This window comes from Vanellus vanellus (assembly GCF_965231255.1).
Source record: "Vanellus vanellus genome assembly, chromosome: Z".
Taxonomy (NCBI): Eukaryota; Metazoa; Chordata; class Aves; order Charadriiformes; family Charadriidae; genus Vanellus; species Vanellus vanellus.
In genome coordinates, this window is record NC_138908.1 from 53,380,430 (window position 1) to 53,402,835 (window position 22,406).

At 39.2% G+C, this 22,406-nt stretch overlaps 1 protein-coding gene across 6 annotated transcripts in view; it reads left to right on the top strand.

Annotated features, from left to right (window-relative positions):
• The window catches only part of NFIB (nuclear factor I B), a 182,094-nt gene that overhangs the window by 93,663 nt on the left and 66,025 nt on the right, over nt 1-22,406 (top strand). For all 6 annotated transcript variants that reach the window (XR_014270170.1, XM_082497099.1, XM_082497100.1 and 3 more), the window contains exons 3-4: nt 10,698-10,751; nt 22,144-22,212. Coding sequence is in view for 5 of the 6 variants with exons in the window: in XM_082497099.1 (XP_082353225.1) it covers nt 10,698-10,751; nt 22,144-22,212 (123 nt within the window). In the remaining variant the exon portion in view is untranslated. The remainder of the gene's footprint in view (nt 1-10,697; nt 10,752-22,143; nt 22,213-22,406) is intronic.

Consider the following 22,406-nt stretch of genomic DNA (forward strand, 5'->3'; position numbering starts at 1 on the left):
TTTAAAATCTTGGTTGCAGAACTGCAGGCGGTATTGTACCGGTGTGAGGGAATTTCACCTAAGTAGATGAAGCTGATACATTAGAAATTAGCTGAAGTGAGGTATATGCTGACATGTAATATACAGTGAAAACTACAGAATTACAAATCAGGTGCTCCCATTTGATATTTGCCACAAAATGACAGAATTATGTTGGGAAGGAACAAATGAGCATGGTCAGATAGGATTTAATATTTTTTTATAGCTTTTGACCAATATGACTGCAACGGCAGTACTATTGCTAGTAGAGAGATAGGGAGTCTGTGAGAAAAACATTCTTTAAAATAGCTTTTTTTAAAATTTGAAAGACAAGATTTAAACCAGGATGCTTTTTTTTTTTTTTTTTCTTTCTTGGTTACATGCTTTAAAAAGAAATTCCTTGCTTTTTTTGCAGAATGTCCCTGCCCAAACACAAAACGGGGTTAGTCATACATTTCTATGGGTTAGTCAGTTCTACATTTTAAGTTCTCCTGTGGCACATCATATGATTAGGTGCTTCTAATTTTTATCTGCTGTAAAAAGGTCAAAGTAGACAGAAAATGAATACATTGATCAGAATATTTTTTTTTATCACTGTTGCTTCAGTACTCTATATATTATCTCTTCTCATTATTTATTCATTACCAAGTTGGATATGCTGGGAAGTAAACATGGTGGCTGTAGAGCACACTTGCCATTCCAGTTTATGAACCACTGGTATGAAAAGGTAGGGTGGTTTTTGTCAGCCAGTTCTTGTATGTTACCTACTAAGCACCCACTGATAGATTTAATGTTTCTGTTGTCACTGTTAGTTTGTTTTAATAGTATGCGTGTGGGAATATGGACAGGCAAAGTGGTGCATATTTTGTCTATGAATTTTTAGATTTTAGAGGATGGAATTAAATCCACTTTATAAAGAATATGGTAACATAACATACAAATTATGTGTATATGCTGCCATTTGAGACATTGCTCTTATGAACATGATCTATGATAAAAAATATGTTACTTAAGGATACACAGAACTATGGCATTCCTTATGCTTCATCTCTGTTAGACGTAAAGTAATATCCCAGTGTTTAAAAATTGCACATAGCATCAACTGGCAATTTCAAGGTAAGAAATACTCAGCAGTTTATAGGCAGCAGTTGAAAAAAAACCAAACCAACCAATCAACCTACCAAAACCAAACTATCACTCTTTTGGGTCTTTTCTTGATGTATTCTATACACTTTATGTGTTTTACCAACAGTCATAAAGTTGAAATTAATTGACATTAAAACACAGTTGTGGTAGCATTGTGGATCATAGTTCAAAATGAGGAGATCCTTTGTTAAATGTTACAGTATCTAGAAACACTACAATGATGCTTAGGTTGTAAAATGATTAAACCTTTTCCCTCCTGTTTCATAGAAAACATTACTTTTGTTCTGGGCTCCTAAACACAGTTATACTTACTGGCAGAGGTATTACCTCATGCTGTTGTTAGCTGGCTTGAAGAAATACTACACACTGCAGTGCTCTAGTCTAATTTTGGAGTTTCCATGATACGTAAAACCCCAACATTTTGGTTTAATTGCTGTTTATTTCCCCCAATTAGTGTATAGTGTGGTGGCATACCTAGCATTTTAGGAGAGTCTGTCTACAGAATAGTAGAGAGGCCTCGTGAGCCTTTGCTAATATTTGTAAACTACTTTGTGGGTTCTTTGTCAGGTGATGTTTTAGACTTGTGAAGTAGCATAAGATTTTAACTTTCTGAAAGGCTGAAGAATCCAGCTTTCATTACTGTAAGTTTTAGTGGAGGATGCAATGTACTTTGAATAAAAAATGCAGTTCTATTCTACATTATTTGTTGAACTGTTCTTTCTTTTGTACTTTTAATTGCCTCACCCAAAGCTAGCTGAGGCACCTTTCCGTTGACTTTAACAAGCTTTGGCTGAGACCTATATTGAAGAAAACCAATTTCTTTTTTTTTTTTTTTTTTTTTGTAGTCATGTCATCATTATCCTGTGCCTAAAAACATTGCCTTATGTAGTGGAAATATGTATTTTATCTCCCTGAACTATTTTTGCTTTTCTGCCCTAAAATGCAACAGAAAATGAAATCTTGACTGCATAGGAGTCAGTGGTAAAATTCACATTGACCTCCATGAAACCAGGATCTGTGCAGAATTTCTGAGTTATTGCATGGAGGTGAGGGTCAACCTTTGTCTTTAAGTGGTCAGTTTGTTAATTGGCTGAAGGTATATGCAGGCAAATTCCTATTCTTTACATGCAAATCAGAACTTTTTCATTACTCTAGCCTATCATATAGTTTCCTTCTCTAAAAACCCACGTAAGTCTGTCACTGTGTTCTACCTTGTGCTTTTCATTTTCTGAAGAATCCGTAATAAAAGCCCTTTATGATACATACCTTAATGTAAAAGGTTTCTTGGTTTCCAAGAACAACTCCTGAATGTTTCTGACTATAGCTAGAATCCACAGTATCTTCCAGATGGATAAAATTAAGCGTTCATATCTCATCCTTTCCTACTGAATCCAGTAAGTTTTGGAAAGAAACTTCATTCTTTCACATGCATCCACATGTGGCAAGATACCTATGTAAATCTCTTCTTAACGTACACGTCAAAAAAAAGCTCAGCTAATATTATGAAGTATGGGAAACATTTGTTTAAGGTCATGAAAAAATATAACCCTTTTCTTAACTTAAAAATGTGTGTGTGTGCGTGTGTGTGTGCATGTGCGTGTGCATACATATATATATAAAATATGTATATATTCTGTGCACCACTTATAACACAGCTGGGGAAAGTTGTTCAGTTTTCAAAATGAGCAACATATGGTCTTTATAAATTGTATAAGAAATATTTTGAATAAATAAGTGTTATGATTTATTTTATGTAAACAAATAAGGGAATTTAAATTAAAAAGATAAATCTGTGCACGGGACATAAAGCTGAAAAGCTGACTATGCTTATTGCTATTTTGGTTCTGGTAAGTGCTTCTAGGTCCTTGAATTTCTTTCAACTACATAAAAACTGGATTTACTCCCAGAGCTCCACTTCTTAACTAGGGCAGTTTAAAAACTAAACAAGGGCTGAGTCAGTTAATTAATTTAAATGAGATTACAAATCAGAAACACATTACGTAATGTTGATTTAATTACCATTTTTTATTTACCTAATTAAAACACTCTGAAGAAAAGTTAACAGTCTTGACAATGGCCGGTTGGGTGACTTGGCAGCACCCGATCTGCGCTGCTGATAAAAGAGGAGGTGAAGCGGGGAGGCCGCCATGACCTGTGTGGCTCCGATGCCCCGAACCATCACGCGCCGCTTTGCTGTTCGACCGTGTGGTGGGATCGCCCCTACCAGCCCTGAATGTGGTGATGCCACTGGTGCCAGACCCCCCGTGTCCCATGGGGATGGATGGGCTCTCGGCTGAAAGGTGCGGGCGTTCCTCCCCACCCTGCCAGCCACAGGCGAACTTGTCTGCTGTGGGAGGGTGCGGGGGAGTGCGGTGAAAGGGGACGGCTGATGACTGAGTGGCTCTTGCCATGTCCCCACTCCAAAGCAAACAGGCTCAAACCAAACTAAAACAGAGCCCAGCTTCTGCCTGCCGGGCCAGCTGTCTCCTCGGCGGAAGCACCTCCATGGCTGAGCCCTGAAGGCTTTTGTGAAATGGCAGGCCTGCTTGGGCTAAAACCTGCGTGCCTGCCTGAGCCAACAGGCCACAGAGATAAGATACTTCAGCTTTCTGAGACCAGCAGTCAGCTCTGTTCATTGCTGCCTTTTTCATGTAGGTGAAGGTGAGATGGCAGCACCCTTTCAAGGTAAAGAGCGTGGGTCACTGTTAGAGTGCCCCACAGCTCCTGGTGGGGCACGTGAGTGCTGATGAAGCCTGCCCTGGTAGGATCAGCATGTCTAGCATTATCTGGGTAGCTCCTGCCACTGCTCTGGTCTCGCAAGAGGTCCCTCCCATGCCTCCTGGGTGCAAATTAATGAAGAGAGGAAAAAGCAATGGGGATTACTTGCCAAAATGGAGTTTGCACTGAGGAACTCAGGCTTTCTTGAGATTGGAATACACCTCAAATCAATAGCAACCAGGACTCTGATTTCTGTGTCAGCTTAAGAGCCTTTGCAGATAGGCTTCTTTGGTATGCTTCCTTAAATTGGACCTGTGGGAACCAGGTCTTCAAACAGGTCAAAGCTAATGATATGTCTTCAGAAAACTGGAGGATGCTGCAGAGTCTCTGCAAGGTGAGCAACAAGCACTCCTTCCCTGCATGGCCAGCAGGGTTTGCCAGTGCAATGTTGTTTGGGAGCCAATGCCACTGGCCTGTGGCTTGCACCTAGACGCCTAGCTTCAATTCTCTACACTGATCATTTACCACCAGCTGTATGAGTACCAAGCACGTTAAAAACTTGTAGGGCTGTCACCTGGTATACTTACCCAGTGCAATGGCATTGTACTAGATAGCAGCCCTGGTGAACACAGAGGAACTCCTTGCATAAGGAATGAGGGTAGCAGAATGACATTTTTAAAAGAAGTCACTGCTTCTGTGTTGTGGAGTGTTTCAGTCTGGGTGTCATGAACACATATTGCGAACAGAGTGTATGCTGTTGGGAAAAGATGTGAGGCTTTAACTTGCAAGCATGTCTTTCTTATGATGAAGCCCTACTTGTTTCTTGAGGTGCTGTTTCCTCCTTGTGTGAACTGTGATTCCTATCATATATCTTTAGGGATATAGAATCATAGAATCATTTAGTTTGGAAAAGACCCTTAAGATCATTGAGTCAACCGTAAACCTAACACTGCCAAGTCCACCTCTAAACCATGTCCCTCAGCACTATGTCTACACATCTTTTGAGTACCTCCAGGGACGGTGACTCAACCACTTCCCTGGGCAGCCTGTTCTAATGCTTGATAACCCTTTCAGTAAAGAAATTTTTCCTAATACCCAATCTAAACCTCCCCTGGCACAACTTGAGACCATTTCCTCTTGTCCTATCGCTTGATACTTGGGAGAAGAGATGTATCCCACCTCACTAGAACCTCCTTTCAGGTAGTTGTAGAGAATGATAAGGTCTCCCCTCAGCCTCCTCCTCTCCAGGCTAAACAACCCCAGTTCCCTCAGCTGCTCCTTATAGGATTTGTTCTATAGCAAAGAAAGTGGTGGTGGTGAACATTTCATCATATGAAATCAGTTAGCCAAAATTTTCACGGGAATTATTTCCATTTAATGTAGTGGTCTATGAAAATGTGAAAAATAAATGCCCCCTCAAGTTAACATACTTAACGAAAACAAGGGTGATGCACCAATTCCATTTCCATGTTAAAGCATCATTTCAGCAGATACTTAATACAAGACAATACTTTCAGCTTGTTTATACCATGAGCAAACTGTTGCATCACTAGAGTTGGTGTGAATAATGCTTCTAAAATTGTACAATAATTCACAATGATCAGATATAGAAATGGTATACAATGAAAGACATTGCTTTTGCAAAATGAAATTGTTAAAAGTATTTGGGAAGCTTACCAATCCGATCAGTTGCTTTGTCAAGGTAAAATAATGTAGGTAGTATGAGGTAATTATGTAGTAAAATTAGGAAAATAATAATTAATGATAACGATTTAAAGTATACAGATGAAATTATTTATTTGCTTTATGGATTTTTGCTGATCAAGTAATTTGCTTTGGAGGAGAGGGAGACATCTTGCTTTTCTGTTGCCATGAATGCTTTCCTAGCATGACGATGTTCTAAAAGTCTTTGAAGAATGAAGAGTTGATTTGGAAAGTCTTTTCCCCATGGGGACAGCCAAGCAGTGGAGCTGAGGCCCGGAGAGTTTGGGCTGTCTCCACCCTTGAGGGGTTTCAAGCCCTGACTTTGTAAACCCCTGAGCAGCCAAGTTTGATCCCATGGCCAAGCCTTCCCTGGGCAGGGACTGGTACGGGAGACCTCCCCAGGTCCCCACCAGACTGGGGTGTCCTGTGATTCTATGATTTTCAGGAGTACATCCATTTGCTTCAAGTTTGTGATACCAGCTGGCAATGTAATCCTGAAGGAAGAGAGTCTGGGAGGGAGCTGTGGTTCTTGTTCATGGTAGTGACTGTCGGTTGTCAAGTCAAGTGCTGCATAGGTATGTGAAGGCTTGAACAGCATCAGACTGATACTTATGTGGTGCCACATCTCTCTGGTCCTTTATCCTCCCCCATACCCAAATCATAGACTATCAAAGAACAAGGGTGTGTTTACATGCTGGTGACTGATTAAATTAGTGGCTGTCAGCTGAAATTAACTGAGCCCAAAGGCTGTCTCCTAGCCTGTGGCAAATGAAAAGTGAAATGTGTTCATTGAAACCACTGAGGAAGTTTATTTGATTAGTATGACACCTGTGGAGAATCTGCTTATTTCTAAGACATGGCTCAAGGAGGTATTTTTTCTTTTTACAGATTCTGCCTCTATTTGTTTTTAAGGCCTTCAGTGTTACGCTAATGTGGAGAGCCTTAAAAGCAGAATTCCTTGTACAGCATGGGGCATAAGGGGGGTATAGCATAACTTTTTAAAAACAGTGTCCTTTCTCATCAGCTGAAAATGAAAGATTAGAGTACTGAGATTAGACTACTGAAAATCCCTCAGGAAGCTGGTGAACAGCAGTGTGACTTTCTTGGCTTTGCTGGGGTGTGCGTCCTTCCTGCTGCTGCTTGTTGAAGCCAAGATGATGTAGAGGGAGAGAGCATCTTGTCCCTCACTGGATGGCAAACCATCAGCTTTTTTTGTTTTCCCCCTCTGCTTTATGAAGCTTTATGAGAGATGTATCATGGCAAGCACCTTTCTCCTAGTGTACGGCAGGGGAAATGGATGTTTTTTTCTTACCAGCAGCAGGCCCCAACAGTCAGTTTTACTTAACCCTGACTGCAGTGAGAGTTGCCTGCACTCACAGATGCTCATTGGGATTGACCCCTAGAAATGAAAACACAGGAAACAATTCAGTATAAAATATAACACCTTCTTGACTCGTGATTTCATACCATCTTCTAAAAGAAAGAGTCATTTGAGATAAGAAGTTTGAAAGTCCTGGTGGTAGCCGTGCTCAGTCATGATAAATTACACATAAAGTGTATCGGGGTTACACGAATATCTACCAGATAATAGCAACGGCTGGCTTGAACCATTCTCATGTAAACTGTTCATCCATTGGGCAATAACTTATCAAGGTGTCAGCCCCTGACTGTTGGAGCAGTCAGCACCAGGAAGAGCAGAGCAGAAGATACGCTTACCATAGTTGTGAGGTGCATATGAAAGCCATTCTGTGGAAATGGTATGTGTAGGTGAGCTTTTGCTCTGTAGCAAATAAGGATAAGTACTTCTGCAATCTGTCCGGAAGAATTTTTTCAAGAAAAGCATTTTGTCAGTAAGATTTGAGAAGGAGGCTTTTAAAGCAAACAGACAAACAAACAAACAAAAAAAACCCAACAAAGAAAAAAATAATCTAAGGGAACCTACAGCTGGGAGCTACCTAAATGAAAACTTCACTTTCATCACATTTACATGATGGGGTTTTATTTGCTATTAGTTGTATAGCTTTGCTTTCGACTTCTAGCTTAGGGAGTATTTTTTTTTAAAATGTGCACAGAATTATTTGGTGGGAAAATTGAATGCAAAGCCAGCTAGACAGACAATGAGTCTGGTTTATGTCTTTCTCGATCACACTGGAAGAAAAGCCTGCAATTTTTTAAACCCAGGGCTCATGTTGTTAATTAATGATCTTGTGCAGATGAAGACAAAGAAAGATTTAAAGTGTCTTAACATGTCTTTTGCTTCCTTAGTTTCTGTGGCTTTCCAAAAATGCCTCTTATTCCCTCTTTTAGAAGAGCATTGCTCCAATGTCTCTTTTCATTCAATGTTCTGCTTATAAATTGTTACTCATACAATTTATTCCTATAATGATTATGAATCTTTTGTACTTTGTAAGACTATTTGCATCCAATCAAATCAGGAGAGTGCTTTATAATTACTGACACTGGCAAGACAATTGGATCATCATAGGCCATCTCAGGTCTGTCTTTCATCCTGAGAATGAGATGCTTCTGTGTGCTTTAAGTGCAGGGTTACATAGGTTGATACTCTCATACGGAGTGCAGTTCTTTGCTTTCTCAACTGCTTTAAGTGAAGGGTTAGAGAAGTTGCTTCTCATATTCAGCTTACAGTAATTTTTCACTTTCTCAAGATCACTGAGGTGCTGCTGGCCAATATGTTAGTGGCATCCACTGCTCAAAACACTGTGTGAGAATAATCTGTAAAAATCGTGATTGATAAGTAGTTAACATAAAACAAAGCTAAGTCTGACTGGCAAATTATGATAACTAGCCAACTGCTTATCCCTATAACTGGTAAATTCTTTGCTAAGTTTATCTTATTATAATATGAAAAAGAATTATTTAAATTGCCATCAATCTTTAAATCCTGGTTCCAGAAAGTGGCCATGTTGATAATGAGAAAGTAGGAGTAAAGGCAAATTGCTGTGCAAGAGCTAGAAAATATTTGTCACTTTGCACATCTCTTTAGTGAATTTTAACAGGAAAAAACTTCAAAGGCTATTTTCTGGTAGGCCTCATTAATCCAGTTTCAAATCTCTGTGTTTCTCAAGCTATACTGTCCAAGCTTTGTTGGGTGCATCTGCTACCAAATTGACACTTCATTTAGCCACACATCTGCAGCAGTCTTGGACCATTGCTGTGTAAAATTAATCCCCTCTGAGAATCTTAATTTAAATAATAGTCTATATGATTTGCAGAAGTAGAGAACGCCTTTTGGAAGAATATTAAAGTTCACCCCCTGCAGGGTGAACCTTCCTATTGCAACATAGGGAAAAGGACGTTTGTCCATATAAAGGTCCATATGCAGAGAAGCATTATATTTTTAGCCTTTCTTGTAGCTGGTTGGGTTTTCAAATTAACTTGATTTCATTTTTTAAAGGGATGTGCTGTATCTTATAATGAAAAGAAACAGGCATACTGAATGGCTACATGTTGTACTGTACAATGGGACTCTTTAAGAGTACCCAAGTGCCCAAACTTGGATGTGCAGACTGTGACTGGGAGGCCTGCCCTTCATTCTTCCTACCCAGTGTTGAAGAAGATAGAGGGAATTTCATGTGAAATTCACTATCCAATGTGTATTTTATTGTGTGCGAGAGTGATTTCATTCAGTCTTGAAAAATTTAGCTCTGTTTTTAATACCATTGGAACTGGGTTTCACATGTGGCACATGTGATCTGGTAGATCCCCAGATGCTTGTCTTCTGTGACAACTGTCATTCAGATGAATTTGGTAGAACTTGAGCTATAAAATGGATTTCCATCTCAGATAATATCTTCTGTAGAAACAAGCTTGTGTTAACGTGCTTGAGAATCATGTGTCAAGCCATGTTTGCTAAGCTACATAACACGGTAACAGAATGAATTTCATGTAGCAGGCAGAGGGAATCTTTAATTCTAGGTTGAGAGCTACATTCGCTTTAAGAAAAAGTGGTGGGGATTGAAGGACAAGTATTTGTTGATATGTACTTTTCTCCTTTTCTGTCTTTTTTCTCTTTAATTTTGACACTGTAAGCAGCAATGCATTCAAGAACTTTGACTTTCCTCTGGGGTCCATTTGGCAGTAGCAATTTCTATAGTGCTATGATGGAATCTTCTGGTGGTCCTATGCTACTAACAAGTGCTGCTACATTTAAAAAAAAAGGATATTTTTTATTTGTACTGTAAAACTGCTCTGCACCATTTTAGATACCTATATACAGAACAAATAGTTGAGCTTCATTTAATTTCTTACTCTCTCTGCATAAAAGACTGCCTGTCATATCTTACTTTGTTAATAATTTCTTGCAGTGGAGCAGTTTTGTTATATTATTGGTGTGGGAATACAGCAAAAAGTAGCTAGTTTTAAAAACAAATGCTTTTATGAATAAGGATATCATTACTATTTAGTGTGTTCACATCAAATTGCATTCTCCTCTTGATTCATTAGGTGCATGTGTCATGAAAAAAACACTCTTTGAAGTCTACAGGGTTTGGGTTTTGTTGGTTTTTACGTTACATAATCTTCATTTCACAAGAGCAATTCTCACAGACTGGGAACACAAAGCCTATATTGTAGTAAAAAGGACCGACATATCTTCAGTGCAGTCCTCAGCCTGTGGAAGCAGTGTAGGCCTTTGTGCTTTAAGGAAAGGGTAAAGAAACAGGACTTATCACTGCAAACACCATTAGTTGCCTGATTCGGTACGTCTTTCTGGTCATTGCCTGAGAAGAAACCACTCTGCTTTGCTGATTATGCAATATTATATTTGGGGGGATGGAGGGAAAGGGAATGAAAAGGTACCCTTGTAGATGTGTTTAAAACTTGAGTATTTACCTGAATGACTCTCTTGTCCTTATTCAGTGATGTATGAGTTCCTCTTATTAGGATCATTGCATCTTTCACAATGTTTCTGCTTCTGCATAAAATGGGTTACATATAGTGTGTTTGTTCAATAATGCCTTCATGTAGAAAGTCAGGGAAATGACCTTTAAAGAACAAAGTTAAGTATTAGTTTAATGCTGAAGGAAGGTATTAAAAGGTTGTGAGATACTTCCAAAACAAATTAGTAAAACATTTCTTTCATTTCTTTATAGATTCTGGACAACCAGGAAGTCCAAGCCACAATGATCCTGCCAAGAATCCACCAGGTAAATATAAGTTCCAGAACATGTGCATCTAACATTGTTTGAGAACAAAGATTCTACTGTTAATAGTTAAAGAGAGCATAATTGGTCAGCAACCTATTTTGCACTGGTAAGTACATATAATCAGGACAAGCTGTGATTATTGTAGTTCTTTTAAACTGTCAATGCCTCAATTGTAGTTTCGTCAACGTTCTTTTAATCTAAGGAATTTTTCTTTCAGTTCATGGTTTTAAGAATTTTGTGAATGGGGATGGGCAGAGGAGTAAGGAGACAATTTCCCAAATAAGTTCACTTTCATAAAAATCTTCAGGTGCTACAATTATTCTTTTATCTCAGACAAAACACAATTGACCTACCTCTAAAGTCTGACCTGAGCTACCAGCTTCTTTACTTTTATTTCGTAGGTGCATTATAAAATGCAAATATGTTCATTTTTTGTATCAGCTCAGAGCAGTTTCTGAACATGTTGTTAATGGGTCATGCTAGTGAAATTTAGAATCATTTTGAGAGATGTCAATGTAAGCAGTCCTTTCAAGGATTCTGTAAAAATAAAATTTAAAGAGAAAATCAAACCCAGACTTTTCCATTCCACGCTGTTTAGACCAAAGGTTCTTTGTATTTTCATGGAGTTATCCTTTAAATCAATTGGGCTGTTCTAGTAATTCCTTTAAATCTTTGTTGCTGTATGAATTTTATCAGGGTAAGACAAACAAGTGTGACAGACATCCTGTCACTTCTTAATGAGCAAGGAGTGACTCCTGCCACCATTGTCATGCTGTATCTTCTCATTTTGGCTCTTGTGTCTATCTGCAATAAGCTGCAACTAACTCAGTTTACTTTTTCTAAATGCAAAAAGAACCACACTCTAACCAAGAAGTAATTGTGTGATGCTGTGCTGTTACATATACATGAATATTTTCTGGATGTGTCTAAACATTAGGGAATACAGCCTGCCTTGTGGCTTTACAGTTTTGCTCTATGCATCCAGTCAAAGTATTCTCTACATGTAGTAGAATATGTCAGGTGTGTGTTGCATGGGAATACCCAAAAGAGGGAGAACCATCACACAACATTATACAGAAAGCCATATTCCAGTAATATAAAACCCAGAAACATACACTGAAAGGTTGCAGATATGTTTTAGACATATGAGGGCAGAACAAGTTAAATAACGTTGTAAGCTCTTTTTAAAGCGATTTTTAATGTGATTTTTTTTTTTTTTTTTTTTGCAAGGGATGATGCAGGCTTGAAATCATTTTTGGCTGGAGACTTCCATGCTGTTTCTCTCCAAACTGTGTGGGATGTTATGAGTAGGCTTTTATTTCTCTATTAAATACGTGACATAAATTATGTAGGATAGTGGTTTAAAAACCCAAAACAGCAAATTTACACCTAAAACAAGCCTGAAAAAATTCCTCACAGATAATCACAGTTTTGTAAAACTTGGAGCATTTATTTTTGTTTTAGAACATCTCTGTAAGTGCCAGAAAAGCCAAATACATTCATTACCCCTCGTCATTTTGAAGGATCCTTACTAGCCTCTGGGTTTCGGAAGCTCAAGGCAGGGTCTGGAAACTCACCTTCAACATGTCTTAAAATTCTGTTTTTAAAGTACCATTTAGCATTTGGAGTAGGAAAGTCGAAGTACATATTTCACTAGCGAGGATCGCATCCTCTGGTGAGTCTGGTCTCACCAACCCTCAGTCTCAACCCCAGGTTACTTCAGCAAGGAGTAATCTCGCTGCCAGCAACACAGCCCTGGGGAGGGCAGCAGACAAGCTATATAGGCTTTCTTTTGGCAGCCTTGTGGGGCAAGACCAGATGCCCCAAATGTCTGACAAACTCATGTCCCAAAAGGTAGAGGGAGATAGAGGGCAGAGAAATCTGTTGCTGGTTTCATCATGAAACTTTCTGCTTGAAATTTGAGCATAACACTTTCTCGTGCTTTGGAGTCACTGCTGGTTGTATTGTTCCTTTATCTGCTGCCAAGTGGGGATGGAAAATGGAAGCTGTGTCTTGCTTCCCTTGAAACCGTTCATTTAAGCAGAGACAGAGGCATAATTGAATGTCATCTGTCTATTTGAGGATACATGAACTCCTAGCATCGTTCAGCTTCCCTGTGTGATACTGTCTTGGGGTTAAACTGGCAGGGAGAAAGCATTGAGGTTTGTGGGACTGCGGAATACAGGACTTCAGGGGCTGTGCAGGAGAATGAGAGGGAGCTGCGCTCCATTCAGCTTTTCTGGGAAAAGAACTGCTGTCCTGTTCTTCCTTATTATACTTCACATGAGTCTTTTTATTAGAACCAGGCAGTCGCTTCTGTCAGAGCCCCAGAGGATATCCACTCTGAGGTTTGTTTTCGGTCCCAGGCCAGGAGCACGCGGACTGGCAGTGCCAGGAGGGTTTGTTCTTCTATCATGTTTTGGTCTGTTGCCTGTATGTCAAAGAGCCAGGGTGCTGGCAAGGGATAGGTGCTGTTAGCTTTTGGATGCCACTACCTTCACAAAGACATTGCCAAGGAAGAGGAGGTTGGAAACTGAGTGGTAGTTGGCGAGGCTGCTGGTGTTAAAAGTGGGTTTTTCTAGGTTTGGCTAGACTGTTGCATTCTTTAGGGTGTCTGGTAATTTGCTGTCTTAACCGTGGAGGGAGGGTTATGTCATTTGCCAAACAAAAGAACATTAAGAGCACTTGCTGGAATTCTTTACAATACGTTCCTAAAAATACACTGAATACTTTGATAGCATAATACAGCATTAAGATGGTGTAGCTTGTGGTAAAAGTGGTATGTAGCTTTTGTAGCAAGATCCAGGGATATCCTCCTCTAAGTTTTATTTTTCAATAACTTTCATCTGGTATATTTCTAAAGAATGAAACTTGCTTTTCTGAGAGCTGGGTTGTAAAGGTCACTTCTCCGCAGGGATTGCTAAGTAGGTTCCAGACAGATAGACGAGCTGAACGGAACTGAACTGAGAGGGGAGAAAATTTTGAACACTGCTGTTGTCCGCATCAGTCATTAAGTTCCTGGAATCTGAAAGTTTATGTTTTGCTAGCACAGTGCTAGCTATTAAAAGTTTACATGGTTTCAAAGAGAGAATGGACATGTCCGTGGATCCATTGAGGGTGACTAAGCAGATAGGGGCACACCTGGATTAATAAATTTTTGAAACTGAAAATACTTGGAGCCTTGGACACTATCAGTCAGAAGAAAAACCCTACCCTATTTCTTACTATTCTACTGGGCATCTGCTCAGGGCTACTGCTGAAGGCAGGCTGTTGAAGGAGGCCTAATGTGGCAGTTTCAGTGTAATGCTGTATTATTTGCTCCATGCAAGTCTCATAGGTCTTTTATATAGCTTAAGAAAATCTAAAAAATTAGTCCTCCTTAACATGTGTGTCTCACAATACCTGCAAAGGTGTGGGAGGATACGTACTTAGACAGAGGGAGTGATCTTTCGGTAAGTTCATCTGTTAGGCGTAAGAAAATTATGAGGGCGAGTAAAAAGACAAAACCATCTAGAACTACTAGTAAGCTGATGATATTGACACCAGCCATAAAAACTTGATCTCCAGTGATACAGTCCTTCTGAGACAATTCTTCTGATAGAGGATTTTCTCGGTTTTGTTCTGCTTTATTTTACTTTCCCTTACTTACCGCCTGCTGGCCACAACTGTTTGACATTAATAAGGTTACTTGCCACCTGCCGTTGGTGTGGGGTTGCTGCTTGGCACACTTGATTTATTTATACACCAGCGTGTTAACACTGCTGTGTCCAGTTGTTGCCATCTTGCTCAAATCTTTGAACACAGCCTTTTTAAGATCCTAAAAAAAAAGTAAGAAACAGCAATACTGATAGAATAAAATGTTGTCTTGATATGACGATGAGATAGGATAGACAGTTGAATATAATTTGAGGAATCAAGAGAACTGGAAACCTGAGGGGGTGATTACTAGTTCCTACTGGTGCTTCCTGTCCTTCATCTTTTGTCTTCTGGATGGAGCTGGGAGGAAAATAATCTCTTCTTGTACAGGTCCCTTCAAGATTTCAGAACTATTCTTGTCTGGTATTGGGGAACACAAGAGATAACTTTTCAGAAGGTGCAAAGGAAACCTCAGCATCCTGACATAGACAACTATGAACCTCATTGGCAAGGGAAGACAAGTGTGTTCAGATTTTTGCTTGTATCCAAGCAGCGGAGTTCAGAGGTTATTAGAGCTATGTTTCCTAGTAAGTGGGACCTGCTAGTTTTTTTTTTTTTTTTTTTTTTTTCCCCTGATAGAATTTACTCTACTTTAGCTGATCCAAAGAATATTTTCATATAAATTTTGCACTCTATAATGTCAGTCAGGGCTGTATCAGGAATGCAAATGACTCAGGTTTGAGCCTATGTGCTGATGAATATTACATTATTTATAGGGGGGTGACACACTTTTAGACACAGAGATTGAGAAACTGCCTCTCTGCCTTTCATTCCTCCCCACTGGTTCCCTTCTTCTTTTGTCCACAGTAACCCATTATGTGTTGTCAGGGAATTCATCTAATGATAAGATCCTTAATCTGAATGAGGCATAGGTATGTGAATCCCCAGCCTCACTGCTCTGGAATTGGTTTTTCCCTTCTATTTTCACCAGAAATTTTATTCTGGGAACCATTTCCAAAGAAGACCTGGGTGAAATCACCATCTATTAATTTTTTTTTCTTATTACAGAAGGTGTTGCCAAAAAGCTTGCAACCAGCCTCACCTACCTCTCAATATGCAAATCTCTCTTGCAGCTGTAGAGCCCCAAAGGCTTTTTTGTGTTTTTGTATGGGCTAGCAGCCATAGGGAGGACATTCTTTTTGGATCAAGCCCTAAGAAATGTGTAATAAATTTGCCTATATATGACTGTTTTAGATAGAAGTATTCCAGTTTTAAGTTTTAGAATGTATAGTTTCAGAAGTAACGTCTGAAGAGTAAAGTGGTCTCAACCTTTGCTCTCTTTTGGAAATGCAATAAGCAAATGTCTTTGAGTTTTGAATGACTCAGAACACAGATGGTTTCATTATTTTACTGTATTGCAAGTTACCCTCTTGTGGATGGGGAATTAGCCCCCTAATTAATAGGAATAGAAGATATATTCCCTGGCCTCATCATTGTAAGCAGCTTTTCTTGTGGAAGCAATGATACCATAGTAGCAGTTTGGGGATTCAGACAGGATTGTATTTAAACACACATATATTCACCTCGCTTTTGCAGCATGGGAGTGGATATTCTGAAATGCTTGCTGTTTCCCATATGCCTGCAGCTGTGCCATCTCAGATAGTGATCTTCAAATAAAACAGGGTTGGGTTTGGTCAGGGCTTGATTTTCTGTGGAGTTCTCCCTTTCCCAAATGCTCTATGAATTAGTAATGCCGGTGATTGAGAGGTGATACTCTTCCTCGTCAGCCTCTCAGCCCTGAGCCAGGTGGGGCATTCTGGGGCCAGTGCGCAGCTGTGCTATCTTGACAATCAGAAGCCTGCACAGATTGTACAGCCCCTTTTTCCAAGAGGAAGTTTTTGGCCTTACAGGCTGCTTTGAAATTTGGTGTGTGTAATTACTACTGTCTACTGGCTTAGGTTTACTTCTGAATTTTTGTTTGCATCGGCTATACTTTTTGAACCTACTGTGTAAATAAACGATGCTGTGATTGCTTCTAAGGCCATGTTCACTTCTGATGCTGTTGTGTTCAATGGTAAGAGCAACGGTTTTAACTTCAAAGCCTGCACAGAGCAAGATTTAATAAAAATTCTTTATGTTACCAGTTAGAATTCCAGAAACCTGCTTTGGCAGCAGAAAATTCTTTTTTGGTACCTAGTAGTCCTATAGCTGTTAAAAAGCAGAGCCGCCATCCTCTCTTTAAATCTTGGCTATAGTTTGTATATAAACTGAGACCCTCTGGAGCAGAAGGCAATATGAGTTTGTGTTAGTTACCCTTTCTGTTTCTTGCTAAGCTTTGGGGCAACTCACTTCTTGGATTCCAGTACATGGATTCCAGAGTCCACTAAACCAAGTGTTTACTTCTTCAACTTACTGCAGCACTGAAGGATATTACAATTCTGGTTATTAACTTTATAGTATTGAAAATCTCCTTTACTTCTGAAAATGGCACAAGCAGCTTTGTAGTTCCTTGTTGTGCTAAAAAGTTGAATGGAGTCAGGGGATCTTTTTGCAACGTGTTTGTTTCCTGTCCCAGTTACAACATCATTGCAACTTTCAGGAAAACAAAACAAAACAAACTGTGGGTATGCCACAAGGCCCGAGACAATCGTGCAATAACCAAAGTAGCCTCATCCTCTGGACAGACCTTAGTTCATCTGTTTCAAATGACATCATCACTGAAATCTTCTGTGTCACTCCTTGGCTCATGTTATCCACCCTTAACTGCTTTTCAGAAATTCTGGTTTGGTGGAAACCTGTTCCCAGTACTCTTTTTAAGATTCTGGCTTCAAAATACATGCAATAAGAAAACAAACTGCAAGTCTGCTGACTGTCTGTTAACTTACTATCAACAGTGTGAGACTAAATTTTCACTACCAGTTCTGACTGTGAATAGTAGCTGTGTGCCACTAGGATTCCTGCTGAAATTAAAGAGCATCCTGTAGAAGTTAGGTATTGCAGAGAGCAGGAAGAGCTGATCCTTAAATAGTCAGTTTTCAAAGGCTCAAAGAAAAGAAGCTATACAATGAAATGATTTAAACTTTAACTGTAGCAGTTTCAGAAGTCAAACAAACCTTCGGCAGCATCCAGACATTACATTGCATGACTTTAAGTCATTACTAGCTCCATGATAGTATTTTGTACACCAGGCTGCAGCTTCCAGCCTTTCTCCTCACAGTAGCCCCTGATGTTGAACCTGCCTCACTGCTAGTAACTCTGTCTACTGCTGTATAATTCCTCTTTTTAAAGATCCAGAAATAAAAGTAGAGTAATAAAAATTGTTTCCTCCACTGGTTGGATTCTTACTCCTGTTTTATAAGTTGCTCAGAATCAGGGCTGTATCAGTGAAAAAACTATATGTTTAATGATACCAGGAAGCAATTTTATGTTTTGGCACTAGTCAATATGCAGCAGACGTAAACAGACGTTCTATTCATAAAAGTACAATTAAATCAGAAGACATAAAAAAGGCTGGTTAAAGATTTGTGAAGACAGACGTCACTGGTAAGCTTTTAAGTAATGTGAGAAGCCTTTTACAGTAAATGTTAGTGCAAACTGAAAATATTTTTCAGTAGGTTTATACAACTTTTTTTCTTTTCCATTTTAAGTCTTAGCATGGTTAAAAGCTATACTTGTAACTCAGCTCTGGAAGGCATAGCACAGGATGTGGAAGTTGTATAAGGACTAGGACAGAATAACTGCTACAGCAGTTGGAGGCATTACTGGAGGTTTCTCCAGTTACTGGCCCTGTGAGGGGAGCTTGATCAGAACTGCTGCTCAGGCTTAACCTGTTTATCTTTCATCCTTGATGGCACTGGTCTGGTCATTGTAGTACTGTTTGGAAAATGTATTTTTCAGAAATTATTTTTCTGTAAAAAAGGTAAGGAGAGAAGGCAGATTTTATACTCACCCTTTACAAAAAATAAAAGCAAATACAGAAAAAAAATTTCCTCTGTTATTTATGGGTTTTGGAAGTTACTGACTACACAGAATTGCACTATGATGATTTTGGCAGAAATGTTCTTTTCGTAGTACTCAGATTTTTAAGACTAATGACAATTAGTGAAATGCATTTCAGCCAGAGTCCTCTGTCAGGCACGGTGAATTTTAGTAAATGACAATACTAAGTGCTTATATTTGGTTTGAACAATAAAGGCAGCGAAGTGTTCTCATGAAAGATGGTCTATTCCTCTGTAAGGAATAAAGCAATAGACTGTTGTCAAGTGCGTTGGTTTCTGTACTGAACAGATCAGAAACACATACCGAGAATGCTAATTTAAGGCTCTTTAACATGTTAATGCAAGCAGTGCATTAGGGAATGCTTAATCAAAAAAACAGTAAGATGTATACCGTACAGAGTATCGCCATATATTTTTTCTTGCATGCAGTTTAGTAATGTGAATATAAATGTTAACTCTTACTCAGCAGGGAGATCAGCTTCACAAGTAAAGCACAGTGTCTCACACCATAAGGTCAAAATACCCTATACTGTTGTCCTGCTGCATCCAGTCTTGCTGTATATCTTTTGTCATACGTAGAGTGCATGTTTCTGCAACAAATTACAGCAGTTAAATGGCAGAGAACATTTTCCTATGCACAGCTGGGAGCCAAGAACAGTTCTGTAACATTCCCACTATGGATTGTCTTCCTAACTAGTTAAAACTGTTGAAGTCCACTGGTGCTGGAACTGAACATAGTGTGTTTATTTTTCTGCACTCGGAGGCACCACTGGAATCCACCTTCCCTGTTAGAACATAAGGCTCAGGATGCAGTTGCTCAGTGCCTGAGACATAGATCATTTATTGTTGTGTCAATTTTTTAATAATATTTTGTCCCATTACATAGAGAAAAAAAGTCAAGCTGTTTTTTAAGTCGATTGAGATTGACAATAGCTGCAGTTTCCCTCTCTTTCCTAATGCCAGGCCAAACATTTGCATATATCTGTGGGTGTCATTATTTTTGGGCCACCCAAAGTAGGGTGAAACCTGGGTGAAAGACAGTGATCCATCTGTGAACGATGCATCCTTCTGTGAGGGGCTGATAAATAGTGGTACCACTCAGTGGCAGAATTTTTTCCCTGCTCCCATTTCATTATCACAAGGAGAGAAACACACTGTATTTCTCTTTGTGTTATGTGAGAAAAACTAAGAATTCATGGGAGAAGGCTGAAGATTAAACGTGTCTGTGTGTGTGTGCGCATATGCATGTATATGTGTGAATACACATACATATATCTGTTCTTACATATAAAATCTTACATGGGCATTTTCTGTTTTTAATATGAGCCTTTGGGGCTTGTTCTCACTGTAATGATAGCTTGACTAATCTACACTTGGGTACAGCTCCCCTCAAGTTAGCCTAACATGAATGAGAGAAGTTGTGCTTCAAAGAAGTGGTATTTGGATAAGCAGCAGAGAAGTTCAGTCTTGTCTCATTACCAGCTCCGGAGCTGGCTGCGTGTTTGTACACTGGCTTTAAGCCACACTTCAGTTACAGGCCAACTAAAATCAAGAAAGCAAATTTTTCTCTGGAAATCTCCTTTCCATGTACTACTTCAGACTGTTCGTGCTGGAGGAAATAGGCTGAGAAGGGAAAGATTGCCGTTGTTGGAAGAATTATTAGTGTTCATCCAGCTTGCCTGTTCTTAGGTTAAAAAATGAAAACTGAGGAAGAAGGGAAAAAGAAAGATTGACTCTTTGCAATTTTTTATGGTACGGGCATGCCAAGTTCTGTCAAATAAAGGAGTAAATATTGGAGAAGCCATGTCATGTTTTCATCCACACAAAAACCCATGGAGAAAGTATGCAAGAGAATGCAAAAGATGAAAGAGAAAGGCTCTTATTTCTCAGAAACTGGAGATGAATAAGGTTACAGTGAGGCCTGCAGCATTAAGGTAAAGGGTAATAAAAGAGGAAAAGTAATGGTTATGGAAAGAAGCTGTTGAAAATGAGAGGGGGAGGAATATGAAAGGAAGTGAAGAAAAAAGAGAGGAAGACCTGCAGAGCTACTAATGGAAATAAAGACATGCAGGGATATCGTATGAAGTGGCGTTGACTGGAAGATGAGAAGTGATGGCATTGGCATAACATCATTCAGGATGATCCCAGAGGCCTGTGGGGCTCTGCACACCCACCACATTTGCTCCTGGGGTGGTTTTTCAGCTGGGGAAGACTGACATTCGCTTAAAGGTGTAATAGCGTGATAGAGATGTCAGGAAATGTGCCCGGTTGGATGTGTTCACCTTCTTTTAGCTTGAGTTGTCAGGTGCACTGTTAAGTAATGCGCACTGGTAAATTATACCAGAGGTGCTGGGTGAGGTGGCTCTGTGGCCCTAGTAAGACTGCTCGTAAGCAGTGAAAACTGTTCGTTTTGCGTCTGCCCTCCTTGTTTGACCCTGAAGAGTAAGCAGAGGTTTCTCCAGATGTAGCAAGGACAGATCTCTCAAGTGAAGTGTGCTGCTTTCACAGTCACTTTTCTGGTTATAGTGGCAGTATTTTCTTAAATTACCTGAAGATGAAAGCAGTGATTGCCAAAAGAAACCTAAAGAGAACAGTACTGAACCATTGTTTTCCAATTAGTAAATATTCCAGTAGGTGCATTTTTTAATTTGTTTGTCTGTTTTGTTAGATAAGACATTTAGGGTGCTATTACTCATTCAGATGTTTGGAACAGAAAATTAACAGTGTATTTACAAAAGAAAAAAGCTGTGTTAGTTCAGAAAAGAGACTAGAGAAACCACAGTAAGAAATTCTTCGTGCACCATCTCAGATAAAAGCAAATAAAAAAGTAATACTGTTGGAGCAGCAGTGCGCACCAAGGGTAGATCTAAGTATTTCTGTTGGTAAATGGTTGGCGTTCCTCCCTGTAAGGTCTGTGATGTTATGTAATCTCAAATTCAGTCAAGTCAGCTTATTCAGTGATTAATGATAAGAGACTTCCACAGAAACCTGGGTTTCTCACCTCCATTTTTATAAGGTTATCTAGTTACACTACTGAGATAAGTCTTGATTATCAGCTGTTGTTTCACTGCAGTACTCCCAAGTTGCGCCTGAATTTCATGGCAGGGAAGGTTTATCATATGCATTTATCTTAGAATAAGTAAACAGAAGCCAAAACAATAATATATGGTTTTTTAAACATAGGTTTCTAGATATATAATTCAGCATGTATGTAAAAAACACACTGAATAGTCCTGCTGTTTTGCCCAGTTCCTGCTTTTATTTGAAATAATAGTAAAACCCTTATCTGCCTCAGAGGTGGTGATTTGATAATGGAGGTGGTAGTGTAAAGTCACTATCAGCAGAGTAAGAGTTAAGTAAAAATCTGTTTAGCAGAAAATTATGCAAGGACAAGACTGCTCTATGGTGAAATTGCTTAGTTCAGCTGATGATACAGTTCTTTTAGTTCAATACTGACTTTGAAGATACTAATAAAAGGAACTAGTTTTTAGATGTTTTCTGAATGGTTAGCTAGGAAATCAGTGTATTGCTTGTTAGTTTTCATACACATATTACAAAATTCTTTTCTTACAACTCCTCAAGGTTTTTTGCACTTCTGCCTGAATTTAATCTCTTGTGATCAGTTTTGAGTGTACTTTGGTCCGTGCATTGTAGTTCTGGGACTTTGTTGATTCTGTTGTCCGCTTGTGTATAAACTTATCTGTAGTTATTTATTAATCTTCTCATTATGCTGATTATGGTATTGTGATCTTTTTCAGTGTACCTTGAGGACAGTTTTGTAAAATCCGGAGTGTTCAACGTGTCAGAACTTGTGAGGGTGTCCAGAAGTAAGTTATCATTTGTATTTAATTGTTTCCAAAGCCTGCTAAAATGAAGTTTTTTTCTTGAAGTATTTTTACTCCCCGAGATGTAAGATGCATAGCAAATGGCTTTAACCATACACAATTTCGATATCGATGGCCACAGTATTACAGTTCATCTTGCATGTGTTTGTAATAAAACAAACAGAAGTATTCTTTTG